Genomic DNA, 18,841 nt, shown 5'->3' on the forward strand with positions numbered 1-18,841 from the left:
CTGGCAGGACGCGCTCGGAACACTTAGACTCTAACGGTAGGAAAGCCATCCTGTCTGGGACTGAAGTCGAGCAAACAATGATGAAGTCCTCAGAACTAGTTTTCTCACACACTGTTGGCAGAAAAATTCATGGGCAGAACTCTTTGGAGGACAACCTAAGGACCGTTATCAAAAGCCTTAAACTACACGTATCCTTTGACTTCAAAATTCAAAATTTCTGAATTTCTGAGGCAATAATCAGATGAATGCACCAAGATATACATAGAATAATGTTCATCACAATATTATTTACTGTTGAGAAAATAATATAAATATTTAGTATTTATATTATAAAATATAAAACAGGGTAGCCTACACTTTCAACATGTGTGGTTATTGAAATTGTGTCTATTCACACAACGAAATTCTACATTAAGAACAATGATATACTTGCATGCTTCTTGACAAGGAAAGACGTTCACAATATGTTTTTAAGGTAAAAAAGGAGATTATAGAATGATATGCATTTTATGATTACATTTTAGCTAAAATGTTTGTTCATATGCATTTGTGTACATAGAAAAAAGTCTGGAAATACAAATATCAACACACGAATGGTGGTGTCTGCTGAGTGGTGGGATTGTAGTGATTCTCTCTTTAATAAATAACATGCTTAATTTTCTTGCAATCACCATGTATTACTCATTAACCTAGAAGTAATGTTTCAAAATCAAATGAAACACCAAAATAACCAGGAAAAGTGTTTTGTTTTGTCTTTTTTTTTTAATGAGTTTCAGGAAATCCTGAGAAAAAAAAAAAGCAAGGTTCTTTTTGACCACTACAAAGAATTTACTTTTATTTTCACAAGTTTAATGATGACATGTCTTGACACAAATTACTTTGGATTTCTCTTATTTGGGGCTCACTCAGCTTCATGAGTCTGTATGTTTTTGTATTTTGACAAATAAGAGATGTTTCCATCATTATCTCTCCAAGTACTCTTAAGCTCACTGTACTTCTCCAGCGGGACTCCAACGATACATGATGTGAAGGCTGGATCTCTTGTCGTTCAGTGGGTCCCTGAGGCCTTCTGTTTGGGGTATTTTGTTTGTTCATTTTGGTCTATTTTCCCTCTTTTGCTCAGATTGGATGAATTCTATTGTTCTGTCCTCACATTCACTGATTTCCTAACCTCTGTCATCAAAGTATAGTACTGACCGAAACAAGTGGACTTTTAAAAAAATTTCTGTAATTGTACTTTTCAGGTATAGCTTTTAAAACTGATTTCTTTGCTGAGATTTTCTATTTTCTTCACTTGCTTCAAGAGAATTTGGTAATTGATTGTAATTGCTTGTTGAAGCATTCTTACGGTTACTGCTTTAAAATCCTTGCCAGACAAGTCCAACATCTGATCCTGAGTTGGCACTGATTTTTTTTTTTTATATTCAAGTTGTGATTTTCCTGATTCATTGTATGATGCCTGATTTTTATGATATTCTTGACATTTTCCTTATCATGTTTGGCGACTATATGATCCTATATTTCACCACAGCAGTCACCAATTTAGATTTAGCCTGGAGGTTCTGGCCTACCATTATGGCCTGGGTTTCCGATAAGAATCTACTTTTTAGAGACTGACAGGACTATTTCGGTCTGTTAAAACCCATGCTGCTGGGGCTCCCAATGGTTCCTGCTGATGCAAGACCGGCAGATGGGGTTCCCCCAGGGTGGGGTCCCTTGTGGAGGTGCAGCTCTCCCTTACTGTGGGCTGGTGGGGAGGACGGGAAAGAGTGCAGGCCCAGCAGGAAAGGAGAGCATCTCACCTGACCGCTCACTGTCAGGGACCTCCCCAGTGACTCTCCTCCTGGTGCTGACCGGCCCACCGCCAGTCTTCTGGGAGCAGGATGAGCCCATCCAGGCTCCTTATGTTCCCAGTCTTGGGGCAGGACATCCCAAGCCCAGGTCCCTTCCTCTGTCACAGGGGGTCTGTGTGCGGCCCTGCCCTGTGCTGCCCTCCAGTCCCGGGGTCTCACACTAGCTTACCCTCCCCTTCCACCTCCCAGAAGCCCCCTTAGGTGGTTTCCTATGCTTTTCCAGGGTTCGTAGCTGTACTTAGCAGGAAGCAGGAGGAAGAAACAGGTCCAGACCAGAAGTTGAAGCACTGCTTTTGATTTCTCCATCTGCTCCAATCTGCTTGACAGCCCTATGCCAGGGTTACAGCAGAGAACCCCTGATTTAGCCCCACCCGGTCATTCTAGTCTGATCCAATCATCGTTAAGTCTTTATTTTAATTTTTAGCTTTTGTTTTCGAAAAGTAGAAATTCACACGGAAGTAGAGAGCATGGTATAATGAACTTGCTCCTGCTCATCAGTTAGCAACATCTACAGATACCAGCCCACACCCATCATGTTTCATGGGCACTCCCTCTCCACAGAAGCATATTCCAGCATTTTAAAAGCACGTTCCATAAGTCATTCAAATTGTGTCTCTCATCATACTGTGACCCTCAAACCCTCCCTTTGGACAACCTGATCTCTACTTGCATGGCTCAAGTAAATTCTTTCAGAATTCTGAATTCATAGGAGTCGAGGAAGGCCCAGAGCAAGAGAGCACAGGAGATGCACAGGAAGCGGGCTGGCTGCTGGGGTGGATCTGGCCATCGTCCTGCAAGGGAAGGCTGGTGGGGCGCCCCGCATGCATGGGCATGGGCCTGGCTGCAGCCCCAGACCTGCCTGTCACCAAAAGAGCCTGGCCCCAGTTGGCCCAGGGGAAGCCACCCTGCTCTGGGATACTGCCAAGTTCTATATCCCTAGAAGGGGCACCAGAGGCCTCTGGGCCCCCTCTCAGCCACAAAGAAACCAAAGGCTCCTTAGGAGAACAAATTCTACCCTATTGGGGCCTGCCCCTGTTGGCACGGGCTGCCTTGCAGAACAGACTACCCTACCAAGCAGCTCCGAAGCGACTGGGCCCCTCACAGACACCTCAGCATTCACAAACACCTACTTTCATCTTGAAATGTTAAAGTTAAAAGATTTAGAACATCTGTGTCTCTCAGTGAAGTTTGCCTTTTAAGCCAACTTGTTTGTTGTTTAGTCACTAAGCCGTGTTCTACTCTTTTGAGATCCTAAGGATTATAGCCGGCCAGGCTGCTCTGTCCTGGGGATTTCCCGGGCAAGAATACTGGAGTGGGTTGCCATTTCCTTCTCCATCAAGCCAATTGGCCAGGTGCAAAGTCAGAAAGCCTCATTTTGGAGTTCTGAAGCTGAAGATTCCTCCTGCATGCCCAAACTGCCCAAGGCAAGAGGATGCCTCCAGCAAAGGAGAGAGATGTCAGGACCACAGGGTGCAAATGAGATGGGTGTGTTAACATATTCAAAACGTCTTATTCCCATGAGGACGTGATGGAGGCTGTGTGAGGGAAACAAGAGCCTGGAGGCCCACTCGGTGGAGTCCCAGGGAGGGAACACGGGAGTCCCAAACCTGCCAAGCCAGGGAGAGTTGGGCCAGCCCAGGGGGAGGGGAAGGCTGGACCCCAACCGAGAACCAAGTTCTTGAATTCTCCCAGGGCTGGCTGCCCAGAAGTGGGGAAGTGATAGGACCCTTAGCCACAGTTCTCACCAGGAAGGTAACATTGCAACCTTGGCCAGGTACTTACACTGGTTCCCATCCGTGATGGGACCCTCTCTGCCAGGGTACAATGGTGTGCATAGGGCAGCTGAGAGAACTGGATAAGATAATGTCCAGAGGAAGCCAGCACATGAGAGCAGCTGGTGGTCTGTATTCAACGGAGTGTTTACCTGGATCTTTAGCCCCTGATGTATGTTAGTTCCCTTATTCCTTACGACAATCCTATGAAGTCATCTAGGCTCAGAGAGGTTAAGAAACCTGCCCTGGGTCACACAGGTGGTTGGACAGAGCTGAGAAGTGAACATAGCACTCTGATTCCTAGAAGCCCCACTGTTTTTAAATGGCAGAGGTGGAGCCCTTCCTCCTTGGGATCCCAGCCCAGGAGGCCTCAAGGGACAAGCCTGAGGAGTGAAGGAGTGTCCCAAGCCTTGGTCACCCAAAAGCCAAAAGTCCCCAAGGAGACTCTTACCCAGCCCCAGGGCAGCCAGGGTCTGCAGGCGGCCCCCTTCCCCAGGCCTCCTCTTTTGACGGGCAGCCTCTCCCTGCCTTGCAGAGAAAGCCCTCCACTCCCTGCCTGCCTCCTCCTCTTGCTGGCCTTGCAGCCTTGGCCTGGCCTCCCCGAGTCTCACTTTCATCTGTAGAGATGGGGGCAACAGCCAGACTTGCCTGAAAAGTTGCTGTGTGCGCTGACAGATTCCATGAGAAGCTGCCTGAGAGGCTGGTCGGGCTGGTTCTGGGCACAGAAGCAGGCTGACCACCCGGGGCCAGCGGGTCTGTGCTGTGCTTGCCAGGCTCTGCTGCCTGCTTGAGCCAGAAGCAGGCCCCTCTCCTGACCACCCGCTGCATGCAGCCTCCGCCGGGCCTCGTCCACAGCCCAGGCCTCATCCAGGCGGATGTCCCACTTCATCCCACCCACAATGTCACCCCTGCCCCCTAGCAGCCACAGAGTTGAAGTTGATGCTGTGGCCAGGGAAAAGCACCCTCACCCCTCTTGTGGTGCCCAGAGGGGTGTCGCCTGCCTCCTACTAGCTGCTCAGAACCCCTCGGCCAGGGCCTGGTTAGGCCTGGGTCACAAAACACTCCTCTGTGGAGGAAGGGGTTAAAGAAGTGAAGAGAGAGAAATGAGTGGCAAGAACATTCCCATCTGGAGAGACAGGTGGTCACTGCAGAGCCGGGAGCAGGCACCGTGGCCAGTCAGGTCCCAGCCACTGGCTCGGGGGAACAGGGCAGCCATGCCTTCCAGGGTCCAGCCTCCAGGACAGGCCAGCCCCCTCCCCACCCGCCGCTGGGGCAGGCCGCCCACACTAGCAGCAGCCCAGGGGCCCTCGCTGCCACCCCACCCTCTCCGTAAAGCTGCCAGCATCCCCACTGCTGTGTCCCCACCCCGGCTCAAGGCCCCCCTGACGGCCCTGGGCCTGTCACGGAGAGAAGCTGCCACTAGAAAAATCAACCAAATGTCACACCAACTTGAATCTATCAGGAGGGTGAATCTTAAATAACTGCCTAAAGTAACAAAAGAATCTGTTTTTAAAAAAAGAGAGACAGAGACAGGAGGAGCAGGCCATTATCCGGCAGGAAGGACAGCTGAGGCAAAGTGGGAAACACACCCCCACAGGGCTCCCAGAGAAGTTGGTGAGGGGCACACGCTAAGTGAGAGGTGACCAGCTGAGCTGGTGACAGAGAGCCGCAAGCTGGTTACAAGCCTCGCATGGAGTGGAGGGTGCTGACCACACACCCCCCCAGCTTTGTGAGGCATCGCAGCCCTGGACACACCCTCCCTCACCCCCGCCCCATGCCCCGGCCCCCAGCCATGGTCCTGGGGGCTCACCCCCATCTGTTCCATGTTGCCCTCAAAAGGGCCATTGTCCCCCCAGGGGATATTCACTGCCCTTCCAGGCGGCTCCCCCGACACCAGCTAGGCCAGGGCCCCTTCTGGGAAGAAAAAAATCATATGAATCTGGAATGAGGTCCCATTTGGAGCTGGACACACAGACACTTCTCACGTCACCCTTCCTTTGCCCTGGAATTTCCAAAGGTGTGTCCCTTTATGAGAAGTTTCCACATAGAAGAAACGGGACAATGCCCTCAGGATAATGTGATGCCCATCCACGCCTCCCCAAGCTGGCTGGACCTGGCCCTGTCGACAACCTGAGGCAGGCAGACAAAGGGCCCACCAGGGAGGAGGGTGGGCCTCACAGCTGTCCTGTGGGCCAGCTGGGGAGGGAGACTCAGAAATGGATCTTAGGCCAGGTGGGTCCCTGCCTTTCCCCACCCCCCCCCCATCAGTCCCCTCTACACAGCAGGGACCAGGCAGAGGAGCAGGCCAAGCTCCCAGGCAGGAGCTGTCAGCAGCCCTGACCCCCGCAGGAGCTGCAGAAGAGTCACTCACACCCATCTCCCCCTGGGCCACAGCTAGTTCACAAACTTCAGCTTTCAGGGGCACGGAGAGGATGCAGACTAATTCATTTTCATCTCAGAACGGCATTTACAGAGTCCTGCTTGTCAGGCTCTGCTCTGCCCTCCAGACACTGGCCACTGAGCACTCAGGACACGCAAAGAGAGAGTGCGGCTCTCGGGCGCCCCTCCCCCAGATCGGACAGGCCCCAAAGCTTCCAAAGTTCAGGCAGAGGTGGGGACTGCCCTTCAACCCATAACCCTGGGTTGGGATAAAAGGAAGGGGGTACTGCGCAGAGCCTGCAGTGCCAGCCAGCCCTGGACAAGGGGACAGCCCTGAGGTGTAAGGGGCAGGTGAGAAGGCTCCTGGAGGAGGACACCTTAGACCGGCAGGAAGGACTCCTCAGACCAGGGGAGAGGGTAGATGGGGCCAAGACTGGAGGCACAGATGGAGCAAGCAGAGTGGGGACCCCTGCAGAGAGACGCCTTCGTAGAGGCGAGGTTAAACCAGAGTGCCCGTGAGACGCCCAACTCAGCCCCTGGCGCCCCCACCCACCCAGAGCCACTGGGGTCAAGACAGGCGTCTCCTGTCCCCCGAGGCGGGGTCAACCGCAGCTACGCCGATTCCACCGCGATCCAGGGTCGGCTCTAAAAGTTTGTCCCCAGACAAACCCCGCTTTCTCTCCGCCCCTCCGTGGGAAGCGGGGCCAACCCCGGAGAAGGGTCTGAGGACACAGGCTGGTTGCCTTCCTCCACCCGCCTCAGAAACAACAATAGGCGACCGGCCGACAGAGGAGGGAATCAAGTGTGGAAAATCCCCCTGTCCCGCAATGTCAATGCTGAGCACGGCCGGCAGGCGGGCGCGCGGCCGCGACGCTGCCCCCACGCGCCCTTCGGTGGAACTACAAGCCCGGGAGAGAGGGGAGCCGTAGATTGATCTCCTGGTTCTCAGACTCTGAGGACGCACGCCAGCGAGGGAGGGAAAGCTTGCGTTTGGATTCTTAAGGCTATTTTAGGCTCAAAGGAAATTACATTTTATTCCTAAAGCCTGAATCGTCTCACTTCTTGCACTTTCCCAAAGCAAACATACAGTGACTTGTTTTTATTTGATCATCACATTCTACCATTAGCCATGTTCTTTCCCCTTTCTTCTACATTAAGCCAGAAATTATACATTAAAGACTTTATGAAGTGAATATTCAGAGGACAAAGAAAGTCACAGACGGGAGGGCGGCGACTACTTTTCCCTGAACTCTGAAAATACTCAAGGCTGGGCGCTGCCTCCAGCAAACTTATTAGCCCTCCTTATACTCATACCCGATCTTAGAACTATGGGGAATCTTGGCTACCAAGCTGATCAAGTGGGGAAACAAAGGAAACAGTGGCTGAGGAGGATGCTCCTGAGCGCCAGGCACCTGGCGATGCTGCAACCTCACACAAAACGCACACTGCCCCTTGGTGTGCGTGTCTCTGCCAGCTTGTCAGGGGATGACGGGGATGATGAGGCTTAGGCTGGGGAGAGGGAAAGTCTGGATTCCATCCCTTCCCGAAGGTCCACTGAGTCACTGAAGCAACTTGACTCCATCCACGGCTCCTCTGACTCAACTCTGAGATGGAGAAACTCCCCGACAGCCGTGGGCTCTCATAATGTGTGTGCAGCACTTAAAGGGGAAAACAGTAAAATCCTATGGCCATCTAGGAAGACTTTCTTCCCCCTGAAGAGAATTTCTACGAAGAAAGGGCTTCTAAGCTAAATATGGGGTTCCCTATGACCATCCCGGCAGAAACAAAGCTGGATTAAACAGCTTCCCTATTGTTGTTTAATCACTAAGTCATGTCTGACTCTTTGTAACTCCATGTACTGTAGCCCACCAGGCTCCTCTGGTCCATGGGATTTCCCAGGCAAGAATACTGGAGTGGGCTGCCATTTCCTTCTCTAGAGGATCTTCCTGACCCAGGGATCAAACTCCTGTCTCCGGCTTAGCAGGCAGAGTCTTTACCACTGAGCCGCCAGGGAGGCCTCCAGCTTCCCTGGGGGAGCTGCTAATCCATGGGTCAGGCAGCTCTGGGCAGGGCAACCACCCACTGGGGACCCTGTACTGGGACTCTCTACCCTCTCTGGGCCTCAGTTTCTCCACTGGAACAATCAGATTGTCACAAGATGAGGCCACAGGCCAAGCACAGATGGTTTGGTGGCCTTTCGGTAACAGTCCAGGTTGCTTGTGAACATTCTGGACCGTATTCCCATGTGGCAGCAGAGATCACCATGAGGAGCTGAGAAGTGGTCCTTCCAGACCTCTCTCTGAGCCCCACTCCAGCCTTGGCCCCTGATCTCAGGAGCTGAGTGGAGTGTAGGGGTGAGTAAGGGCCAGACAGGCCAGGATCAGAATCCCAGCTCTGCTGACTTCACAAGAAAGGAGCTCAGCCAGGCCTGAGGGACACTTGGGATCTCCACAGGGGCCCTAGACACCCAGGGCTGATGGAGCGGGGTGCCTGAGGGGGAGGCTTTTGCTCAGGTTTTGTACACCCTGCTCTCGTGGGTCAGGAAGAAAGACCACCGGCCACCCATGAGATCTTGGCCAACATCTTCACCTCTCGGACCTCAGCTTTCTTTTCTGTAAAATGTGTGTCAAGGTCTTCTCTACAGACTTGCTGATGGGATCAGAAACGACACAGCTACAGTAACTGGTACCCAGTGGTTCTGGATAAAGAGCAGCCTTAATCACTATTCACCACATGAGAGAGTGTTGGCGTCTGGGTAAGGACACCGCTGGGCGGACCCAGGTCAGCGCTGCCCTCCAAGTCTGGACTGCCACCTCCCGGGTCCTGCAGGAAGGCTCCTCAGGCTTCAGGCCAAAACGGGGTCACGAGACTGGAGACAGGCAGGCGGCCCCAGGTTCACCGCTGCGCCGGCCTCCACTCCTGGCAAGAACGGATCCTCACTGGAGAAGGCTGACCAGGCCACCCACAGGGCTCCGGGACCAGATAGTTTGAAAGTAGCTACAGAGGGGGCAGGGATTTTGAGGCCCTGGGTCACACTCCGGCCACCCCTCCACACTCCCAGTGGGCCCTAGGTCACCCTGTATTGTATTCAGAGTGCTGCAGCAGAGCAGATGTGCCTTCAGCCCTTCTGAAAATAGCACACTCCCCTCTTAGTTGGATTTGGGGGTGTCAGTGGTTGGTTTTCCAGTTCTCTGGGTTTGCTTCCAGAAGGGATTTCTGGTGTGATTTTATATATTACTATTTTCAACAGTTTCGTTGCAATATGATTGACACAATAAATCCTCACAAAGCCTCTTCAGGACCCACATCACAGAAACCAGGGAAGGCCCTGGCAGAGGTGTATGCGGACATTTGAACCCAGGCCTGACAGCTGGAATCGTTCTGAGACCACTGGACCTGAGTCCAAACACTAGCGCCCACCCTCAGCGAGGCAGGGCAGAGACTCTCAACAGGTCATTTCGCAATCTGGCGCACTTCCTGTTCCATGAAGACGCCAGAGCGTCTGAGCCCAGTCAGGACCAGGCTGTGTGGTTCCGGGGAAAGCGCAGGGTGTGCGGCTCAGGGCCCAAGCTGGAAGGCGTGGGGGCAGGCTGGGCTAACCAGGAGAGAGGCCCGCGGGGGCGGTGGGCCACCACCACGGACAGGAAAGGCCCAGCAGCCAGACCCTCTGACCCATGTGCCAAAGCCAGAAGTTGAAATGTTTTTGTGGGCGCTCACAACTTTAAATATTGGCTCCACTTTTTATAACTTTCTCATTGAGATCATAATTAAACTAGGAGGAAAAAATGCACGTTGGCTAAACAGCGAAAGACTGCACAAGGCTGCCCGAAGTCTTCCGCGGACACTTCAGCATCGCTCCGCGAGGGGCTCCGGGTCAAGGTCCCAAAGCCGGGGTGCCGGGATAGAGGAGGAAGGTCGACGGCCGCCGTGGACCCCAGGCTCCCCGCCCCCAACCTTCCCTTTTCCTTCCGCGACCCGCGCCCTGCCCCACCGCCCCCAGATCCCACCAAGTCCATCCAGCCCCCGACCCCTCGCGTTTGGAACTTCAAAGCGGCCGGCTGGCAAAGTCAAGGCGTTCCCTCCCGAGAAGCGGGCAGGGGGACTCAGTCCCCACACGAACCCGTCGCCGCGAGCCCCCGCCCCCCACGCAGCCCAGAAGGGCCACCTGCGCCCCGCTACACGTTTCTCCAGTCGCTCCCCACGCCTCTGCGGACATCAGCCAGTTCCCGGTTCTCGCTACCCGCCTCGGATGGGCCTCGCTGAGGCCAGAGACCGGCGTCCGAGCGCCGGGTCGGACCCGCCTGCAGCCCCGGATCCCTGGGGGCGGGGCCGAGGATCCACTCGGGCGGCGACGGCAAGAGGCGCGGCGGGGGCGGGCCGGGGGCGGGCCTGGGCGGGGCGGCGGCGGACTGCGGAGACGCGGCGGCGCGCGGGGCGGCGCAGAGCGTTCTGGCCGAGGCGCGGAGCGGAGCCGAGTGGCCGGCGTGGGGCCGCAGGGGGCGCGAGCCGGGGCAGGGCCGGAGCCGAGCCGGAGCCCAGCGGGGTCGGGCCGGAGGGCGGGGGCCGGGCGGAGAGCAGCCATGGCGCCGCGAAGGGCCGGGGCGCGCGCCGCTGCGGGCGGCCTGGGCGCCGAGTAGCCGGGCCGGGCCGGAGCGCGGGCGGCGGCGGCGGCGGCAGAGCAGCTGCGCCCGCGCCCCCCGCCCTCCAGGCCCCGCGCCCCGCGCCCGGGCCGCTGGCGATGGTGACACATGCGGCGGCGGCGCGCCGGCGGCAGGACCATGGTTGAGCGCGCCAGCAAGTTCTTGCTGGTGGTGGTGGGCTCGGCGTGCTTCATGCTCATTCTCTACCAGTACGCGGGCCCGGGCTTGAGCCTGGGCGCGCCCGGCGGCCGCGCGCCGCCCGACGACCTGGATCTCTTCCCCACGCCCGACCCGCACTACGAGAAGAAGTACTACTTCCCGGTGCGCGAGCTGGAGCGCTCGCTGCACTTCGACATGAAGGGCGACGACGTGATCGTCTTCCTGCACATCCAGAAAACGGGCGGCACCACCTTTGGCCGCCACCTCGTGCAGAACGTGCGCCTGGAGGTGCCCTGCGACTGCCGGCCGGGCCAGAAAAAGTGCACCTGCTACCGGCCCAACCGCCGCGAGACCTGGCTTTTCTCCCGTTTCTCCACGGGCTGGAGCTGCGGGCTGCACGCCGACTGGACCGAGCTCACGAACTGCGTGCCCGGCGTGCTGGACCGCCGCGACCCCGCCGCGCTGCGCACGCCCAGGTGAGCGTCCACCGACGGGCCGGGACGGCGGGGTGCCGGCTCGCGGCCGCTCCCCGGGGCCCGCCCCTCGCTCCCTGCCCTGCACGCCTGCCCTCCCGGGGCTGCCACTCGCCGCAGCCCTCTGGACCGCCTCCTTACCTCTGGGCGCCCGAGCCCGCAGTCCGTCTGCCGCGGCCCGCTGTGCTCCCCGCGCTCGCATGCCCCCTCTCCCCGCGTGCTCGGCACCTCTTTACTTTTCCCCACCACCCGCCGGGCCGCGCGGCGTCTGGGCTTCCCGGGGTCACCGCCCCCTGCCCGCGGGCTGTCCCCTGTCAGGCCTCAGCTCTGCGTCCAGGCTGGCCTGTGTCGTCGGGCGGGATTGCGGGTTTCTGTGCGCGTGTAGCCCACCTGGCTTCCCCGCGCGGCTGTCGCGCCCAAATCGAAAGTGAGAGAAGTGAGGGGCCTCTCCCCTGCACCTGCGGGCCACCCGCCCCACCCCCGGCCCGCCAGCCTGCCTGGAGAGGGCTGGGGAGGAGCTGCCGAGCCCAGGTGTGCAGGTAGAACAAAGGCCCGATTGTCACCTGGGGCTGGAGGCGGGGAAGAAGCGGTGCTGCCCGCCCCGCCCCTGCGAGCTGGGCCCTGACTAGGGGCAAACTCGCTCTGAAAGAGGAGCAGAAGCAGGCCAAGGGCAGGCTGAGGGGAGCTGAGCTGGCTGGAGGCACCTGGGCACCCAGACACCTCCCCTGAGAGATTGGGGACACAGGGCTGACCTGTCGCAGGGACAGCTTTCATGGGAAGGACTTTTTAGCTGGAAACACCCTCCCTCCCCACGGTGCAGGGTTTCCAAGGGTTAAAGTTGGGTCTCTTTTTCTCTGGTTTGTGTTCATGCCCTGTGGGGCCGTCTCCCTAGGACGTTTAGAGCGGGAAGGGCCAGAAGGGAGGTCCTCTTGCCTGCCTTTTGTTTATGTCCCATGTTTGCCTTAAGATTGAGGTCGTGCGAGGGCTGGGCTTCGGGCGCTGTGTGACCTGGGTAGCTGTTTGTTAGCACTCCTGGGTTGAAAGTGCAAGGTCTTGGGTGTGTTTGGAAGATGAAGGTCTGGTATCTGGCCAGCTCTGGATTCCCTGCCCGACTCAGTCCCTCTCCTGTAGCGTTTCCTAGGCTGTCAGAGTTGAGGGGAAGAGAAGGGATCTTGCCGCTTTCCCTTGGCTGTCCCCACACTAGTAGCAGCTCTCAGCTTGAGAAGTGTCCTGCTGGGTCATGTAAGGCTACGTGAATTACCGGTCAGCCTGTCTGGGGTCTTGAAAGCACTGATGGCTGCCCAGCACTTGGTCTGATGTGTACAGGTGCGCTTTCCCGGCCTTGTACCACCTCCTTGCCCCCCGCTGCTGCCCAGGGTCCAGCCGCTCTGTGCTAGATTGAGCTGAGCACAGGGGCTTGCAGCTACCTGCCCATCCATCCTGTTCGCCAGAACCGTAGGCCCCCAGAACTGGACACTGAGCAGCCCAAATAGTCCTGGGTAGGCACCTCTCACCCTGGAGAAGGGAATGGCTACTCACTCCAGTATTCTTGCCTGGACAGTTCCATGGACAGAAGAGCCTGGTAGGCTGTATTCCATGAGGTCCCAAGGAGTCGGACATGACTGAGCGATTAACACACACACACAGGCACCTCTCTGCCTGTAGCAGTCAGGAGTGGGAGTCAGAAGAGTCCCATCTGCCAGAGGGAATTAGCTAGAGAGAGCCCTGGAGGGGAGAGTGTGCCGGCCTCCCTCTGGGCACTGTCGAGAGGCTTGAGTCGAGCTTGCCCAGCAGATATATCCCTCGGCCCTAGTTGGCCACCAGGACGCTTTCCTACAGCCCCATCTTCTGAGGCTGATTTTCTCTTTGGCTCATCAGGGTGAAAGGCCCCTGGTCTCTCTTCTCCAGAGCCTGTCCACCAGAGCAACAGGCCGAGCCACCCCACAGACAGGAGTGGGGGGAGTGGGGCAGCCAGCTAGAGTCTCCAGGTGCTGCAGGAGGGAGGGATGCCTGGCGCCCCCTCCTCCAGGTGGACTCGAGGAGCAGGAATGGAAGACTCCGTGCGCGGTTGGCCTGCTGCCTGCCACACTGGGAAGTTGCTGAGCTCAGCAGCTTCCGGCTGGCCGTGGAGGAGGGGTTTCCAGGGTCCTGGCGCGGCCCGCCCTCTGCTGTCTGCTCTGGGAGTGGGCTGTGCCTCCAGGCAGGTGACGGAGCCTTGCCGGCAATCTTTGTCACTCTCTCCCACCACTCCCTTCAGTTCCGGTCCAGGTGCTAGGTAGATGGCTTTCTTAACAAGCTTCCTGGAGAAGCCAGGGAAATCTCTGCTTTGTGTGTTTACAAGCCTCTGTGTTCCCCGAGTCTGGGGCTGGGCCAGAGAGCTCGGGGGTCAAGGTGCAGCTCCCTCATCTGCCCAGGGACCCAGCACCCAGAAGGGCAGTGGCAGTGCCCAACCTCCAAGGAGTGCCTGGTGTTGAGCGGTGCCTGGTTTCAGGAGTCTCAGATGTCACCCTGTGCTTGGAATGACCACCTGACTGCTGAACTGAGGAGTGACCGGGCACTTTGGGGTCTGGCCCTGGGCAAGCGCCCTTCTTTCCTCCTCTCTAGCCCCAAGAGCCAAGCACTGTGCACCGGGCCGAGGGCGGAGGGGTCAGGGGCGGGGTGGAGGGTGGCCAGATGTCTCATCGCTGTGAGGTGTGCTTCTAGGAGCTCTCCCCCAGCCTCTCCCAGTTCCTGGTGCCAGTGTCTGCGGTGTTTGGGGCTTGTGGTGCAGGGAAGTGAGGGTTTTCACGGCTCCCGTGCCTCATTGCCGCACGTCATCGGCCTGGGTGCCTCTGAGCTGGGCATGCGTCGAGGTGACAAATGGAGATGGATGGGTTTCCAGCGCTTTGCTGGAATATGGTGTGGCACTTGCAGCATCTGTGAGTGCTTCCTGACTTGGCAGAGAGGCACAGGTGTGGGAACAAGCATTGGCAGCTCCCTCTTTGGTCTTGTGTCCACGGTGGGAACTGCCACACCTGCTGGCGCCTGCCAGGAATGTTTGTGAGGCCCCCAGGGAGGGCTGGCCTCAGAGGTGTGGCTGTCTATGGCAGCAGGCTGGTGGCGAAGCGCTGCCGAGGCCCACGCTGGTTAGAGCGTCTCGGCACCCCTTGCTCCCCTGTCACCTTGTAGGGTCAGGAGGGCGCTCCTAAGGGCCAGAGTGACCCCAGAGGAGATGGAAGAGGAGCCGTGGTCAGGATCTCACCTGAGTTGCCCTGGACGTGTCCCTAAAGTTGGGCAGGTTTCATTTGGAGCCAGAGGGCACTGGGGACCCGAGTGTGGCTTCTGGGCCACCTTCATGGGGTCTCTGCAGTAGGGACCGCCCCCCCCCCCCCCCTCCGCCCTGGAGTCCCCGGTTGAGCTCCCACCACCCTCCCCGGCAGAAGCTGTGCTTCCGGGCAGGAAGGAGGCATCTCCGTGTCACTGCTGCAGCCTCGTTCTGGCCACTCACACTGCCTCCACCGTCCCAGAGGCCTCTCTGGGTTCAGAGACCTGCTGGTGCTGGCAGCTGGCTCTGTGCGGCCCTCTGCCCAGCACACCCCCCTCCCTGCCACTGTCCTGTGGCTCTGCCTCCCCCCCAGCCTCCGTTCTGCTGCCCCTTCCTCCAAGAAGCCTTCCCTGGCTGCGCCGTTGTTTCCTTAGGTGCCCTGGGCCGCTCTCCATCTGCCATCCTGGCATGTCCATGGCATTTGAGCACCGGCCAGAGGCCAGATCGGTGCTGCCCAATCTGACAAGAAGAAAGTTCACCGCCTGGTCCTGCAGGCACTCCGGGGGCTGCACTCAGCCTGCCCCTCCCCGAAGTGTCCTCTGGCGAGTCAGGTTCAAGGAGTCAGCCTCGAGTGCACTGCGGTTCCCGGGGAACCTCGATGGCCCCACACAGGCTAGCTTGGAGCATTGCCGTGGCACCCGACAGTTTGCAGCTTGCCTTCACATAGCCTTAGTGCAGTCAAAAGACGACGTCTGCGTTTGCCTGCAGGGGAGCAGAAGGCACCCGAGCACGCGGCAGGGACTGGCCCCCGGGGGAGTCGCCCAGACAGGTCTGGGGTTGACACAAAAGGAATCTAAGGTCAAGACATTCAGAGCTAGATTTTCCTCGGGAAAAGAAACCTCTTCTTTTTAAGCAAATGTGTAAGACAAACTTTTAAATGACTTCCTGGCAGTCATTTTAAGTAGTGCCCGGCCCGCGAAGCCATTGGGCTCAGCAGCTCCTATTGCCACTGAAGCACCGTAGAGCGTGTAGGACCAGGGTTTTCTGTTCTCCCAGCTGCTTCCCCTGAGCAGTGCAGAGTGGGCTGGACACAGGGTGGGGGGCTTATTTGCCCCCCCCAGCTCAGAGAACCTTCCCAGTGGGCACGGTCCTGGGGCCCAGGCACTGGTGAAGCCCCTGGTCTTTGTGGAGTCAGGGTCTCTTTCTCAGCGGCAGGACTGAGAAGTTTGCTGTCGCCCTTGGAGAGTGGCGGGCTGTCGGTTGGGGCCTGGTCTCATCATCCTTAGCTTCCCTGGGGGCTCAGACAGTAAAGAGTCTGCCTGCAATGCAGGAGACCAGGGTTCGATCCCTGTGTCAGGAAGATCCCCTGGATAAGGAAATGGCAACCCACTCCAGTATTCTTGCCTGGGAAACCCCACATTCTCTCATTTTTTTGTTCTTTTTATACAGTAATGATTATGGTAGACAATCAGGAGGAAAGTGAAAAAAGGAAAATGACTATTGTCTATGCATGTGCGTGTGCTGTCCTGTCCGACTCTGCGACCCCATGGACTACAGCCTGCCGGGCTCCTCTGCCCGTGTAATATTCCAGGCAAGAATACTGGAGTGAGTTGCCATTCACTTCAGGGGATCTTTCCAACCCAGGGATTATAGCTGCGGTCTCCTGCTTATCAGGCCGATTCTTTACCACTGAGCCACCTGGAAAGCCCATTCTCTATGCATACCTATTGTTTTCATTATAATTAAAACCGTAGTGTGAATTGTCTGTAGACAATATCCCGTGCCGTTACAATCTTAGTGACTTACCGGCTGCCGGTGACTCACCTCTGGGTGCACCGTGGTTGGCTCTCTGGTGCTGAGTGCGCAGATTTCCCATCTCTGGCTCCCTAAGTAATGCTGCAGTGGACACCCCTGTCCATAAAATAAAATATCTCGCATAGCCCTGATTTCCTTTGGAATTTCCTAGGAGTGGAATTTCTGAGTTGAACGGTGTGAATGTTTAAATGCTCTCAACGTATTTGTTAAATTACTTCTCAGAAAGGCTATATCTTGTAGCCACGAATGGTATTTGAGTGCCCATCTCGTTGATATTAAATACGTTCTGGGTTTAAAGAGTTGACTTTCTTAAATGACTAAACTGTGCCTAGTTTTTATTGAGAAGTCCTGCCTGACAAGTGTACCCTTGAGGGTGGTGCATCACTGTGGAGGTGGAGGGTGTGGACACCCCAAATGCCAGTCTGTATGGTCACAGATGTCTGCATTTCACCCCTGCCCAGAGCAAGGGTGCAGCTGTCTGCCACGTAGGGCTAAAGGGGAGGGTGATGGGCCATAAGGGCCCAAGTCTGGGAAGCCAGGGTCAGCAGATGGATGGGTATAGACGAGACGTTGGCTCTTGTCCCCTGAGTGCTCAGTGGGTATTTGGAACGGGGCGGGGGGGTCATCTTGTTTAGCTCCCCCACTCCCACAAAGCAAGTGCATAATGGTTGCCCCTATATTCCCTCGCAAGGAAGTCGAGACCCAGAAGAGTTAGGGAGCTGGCGTCCCAATGTCTGTCTGTTCTGAGGCCTGTGTGCCCTGCGCACCGCCCCCCGCCGTGGTGCCCCGACCCGGAAAGGCTGACTGCGGTGAGAATCACTGCCCGCTGTCGGGCATCCCACCCAGGCAGAAGGTGTGGGCTCCCCAAACCCTGGGCGGACACAGGCAGTTTACAGTGCAGATCTGGGCTGTCCGTTTATCGGAGGACGTCTGGCAGCCTTGACTTGTGTAGCAGCAAGGAGGGAATCAGGCCACATGCTCCTGTCTCTGGCAGGCAGCTAAGACCAGGCGCAGCGCAGGGGCTCGCAGCCCAGTGAAGCCAGTGCCCCACCACCTGTCCTGGGGACCAGGTCCTCCCCGCGCGGTCCTGGGCCTGCAGCCGCAGGAAGGGTCTGCTGGAAGGGCTGTGGCATTCAGGCCAGGACCTCATTGAGCGGGCCTGTGGGGCAGACAGGACGGGAAGGGGCTGTGGGCCCTCCAGACAGCGGTCTCCCTGGCGGGGGTTTACAGCGAGATCCATCTCGCGGCCACCCACTCTCCTCTTTGGGGGCCTGTCCTTTGGCCTCACTGGCCTGCGCTCACAGGCAGAAGGCACGTTTGCAGGGTTTCCGTCTCTCAAGACTCTTAGTCCTGAGTGTTCCAGAGTTCAGTTCACTCTTTCTCTTGCTGTTACATTTTTGCTGTCAGTTTGATTTCTCTTATTTTTTTGGTTTGGGTGGGGCGGGGTGTTGGTATTTGGACCTTTTTTTCTGCATAACAGAAAAAATTACTCCTGATCACAAAAATAGGAATGTGAGTCGTGACAACAGGAGGTGTGACCTGCAGTGTCTGAGGGGTTGAGAGGAGGCACCTCTGCACGGGGCTTTGCAGAAGGGCCACTAGGAGAACAGACCAAAGCAGTGCTCTAGAACCAAGGTTACTTGCATTGTCTGAGACCCACAGAAGCAGTCCCAGAAGCAGGTGGTAAGGAAAGAGGGCACTGGGGACAGGGAGGCGGTGTGCGTGGAGAAGGGCCCTGTCACGTCTGGCTACGGGATATGCGGCCTGAACTCTCTGTCCCTCCCTGGTGAAGTGTCCCCTTCCTGGTGTGGCACTGTCCCAAGTCCCCAGCTTACAGGGCCTGTTATTTTGGAAAGGTGTTGTGTGAACATACCCCCACCGCTGCTCCCGGACTGCCCCTCCCCACCCACCCAGGTGGGTATCATGGGAGAATCTCAGGGTCAGCAGGTGGGCCCAGGAAGGACGCATTCAGCCCCTGAGGACCACAGACACCCTGTCCCAGCCTCCGTATCGACCCGGGGCCTGTTTTCCTTGATGGGGACGCAGAAACTATCCCGACCCGGGGCCTGTTTTCCTTGATGGGGACGCAGAAACTATCCCGAGCAGCCCTGTGCTCCCACCACCATCAACAGCCCTCAGCCAGGCTCCCAGCTGGCTCTGGGTGCTGGGAGCCTTGCTAAGGCCATGCAGCTCCCCAGCTGGCCAGCGGCCTTTCCTGTAGCACTGCCCATGTGCATCTCTCTCAAGGCTTCCCCGGGACAGCTGGACCATTTGGAGGCTCTGTCCCCACCCAGGCTGTTGGCCTGTTCAGTCACTCAGCCAGCTACCCAGGGTCCGGAACCTTGGCTCACCAGGGCTACCTGCAGGGACTGACACACCCCGAGTTCTGCAAGGCCGCCCTCTCTGTGTGCCCCGAGGCTCAGGCTCCAGGGCCTGAGGTATGTGGGGACTCAGCCCTCGGGTTCCTTTCAGGAAGCTCAGCCCATAGCTCTGGGCCCCAGCAGCC

At 57.1% G+C, this 18,841-nt stretch overlaps 1 protein-coding gene across 1 annotated transcript in view; it reads left to right on the forward strand.

The window, feature by feature from the left end:
* The first annotated feature begins 10,445 nt into the window (after nt 1–10,445).
* The window catches only part of HS6ST1 (heparan sulfate 6-O-sulfotransferase 1), a 39,857-nt gene continuing 31,461 nt past the window's right edge, over nt 10,446–18,841 (forward strand). Inside the window, exon 1 of the mRNA XM_069574236.1 lies at nt 10,446–11,279. Coding sequence (XP_069430337.1) covers nt 10,753–11,279 — 527 coding nt within the window. The 5' untranslated portion in view covers nt 10,446–10,752. The remainder of the gene's footprint in view (nt 11,280–18,841) is intronic.

Source organism: Ovis canadensis, chromosome 2, assembly GCF_042477335.2.
Source record: "Ovis canadensis isolate MfBH-ARS-UI-01 breed Bighorn chromosome 2, ARS-UI_OviCan_v2, whole genome shotgun sequence".
In the NCBI taxonomy this organism is placed as follows: domain Eukaryota; kingdom Metazoa; phylum Chordata; class Mammalia; order Artiodactyla; family Bovidae; genus Ovis; species Ovis canadensis.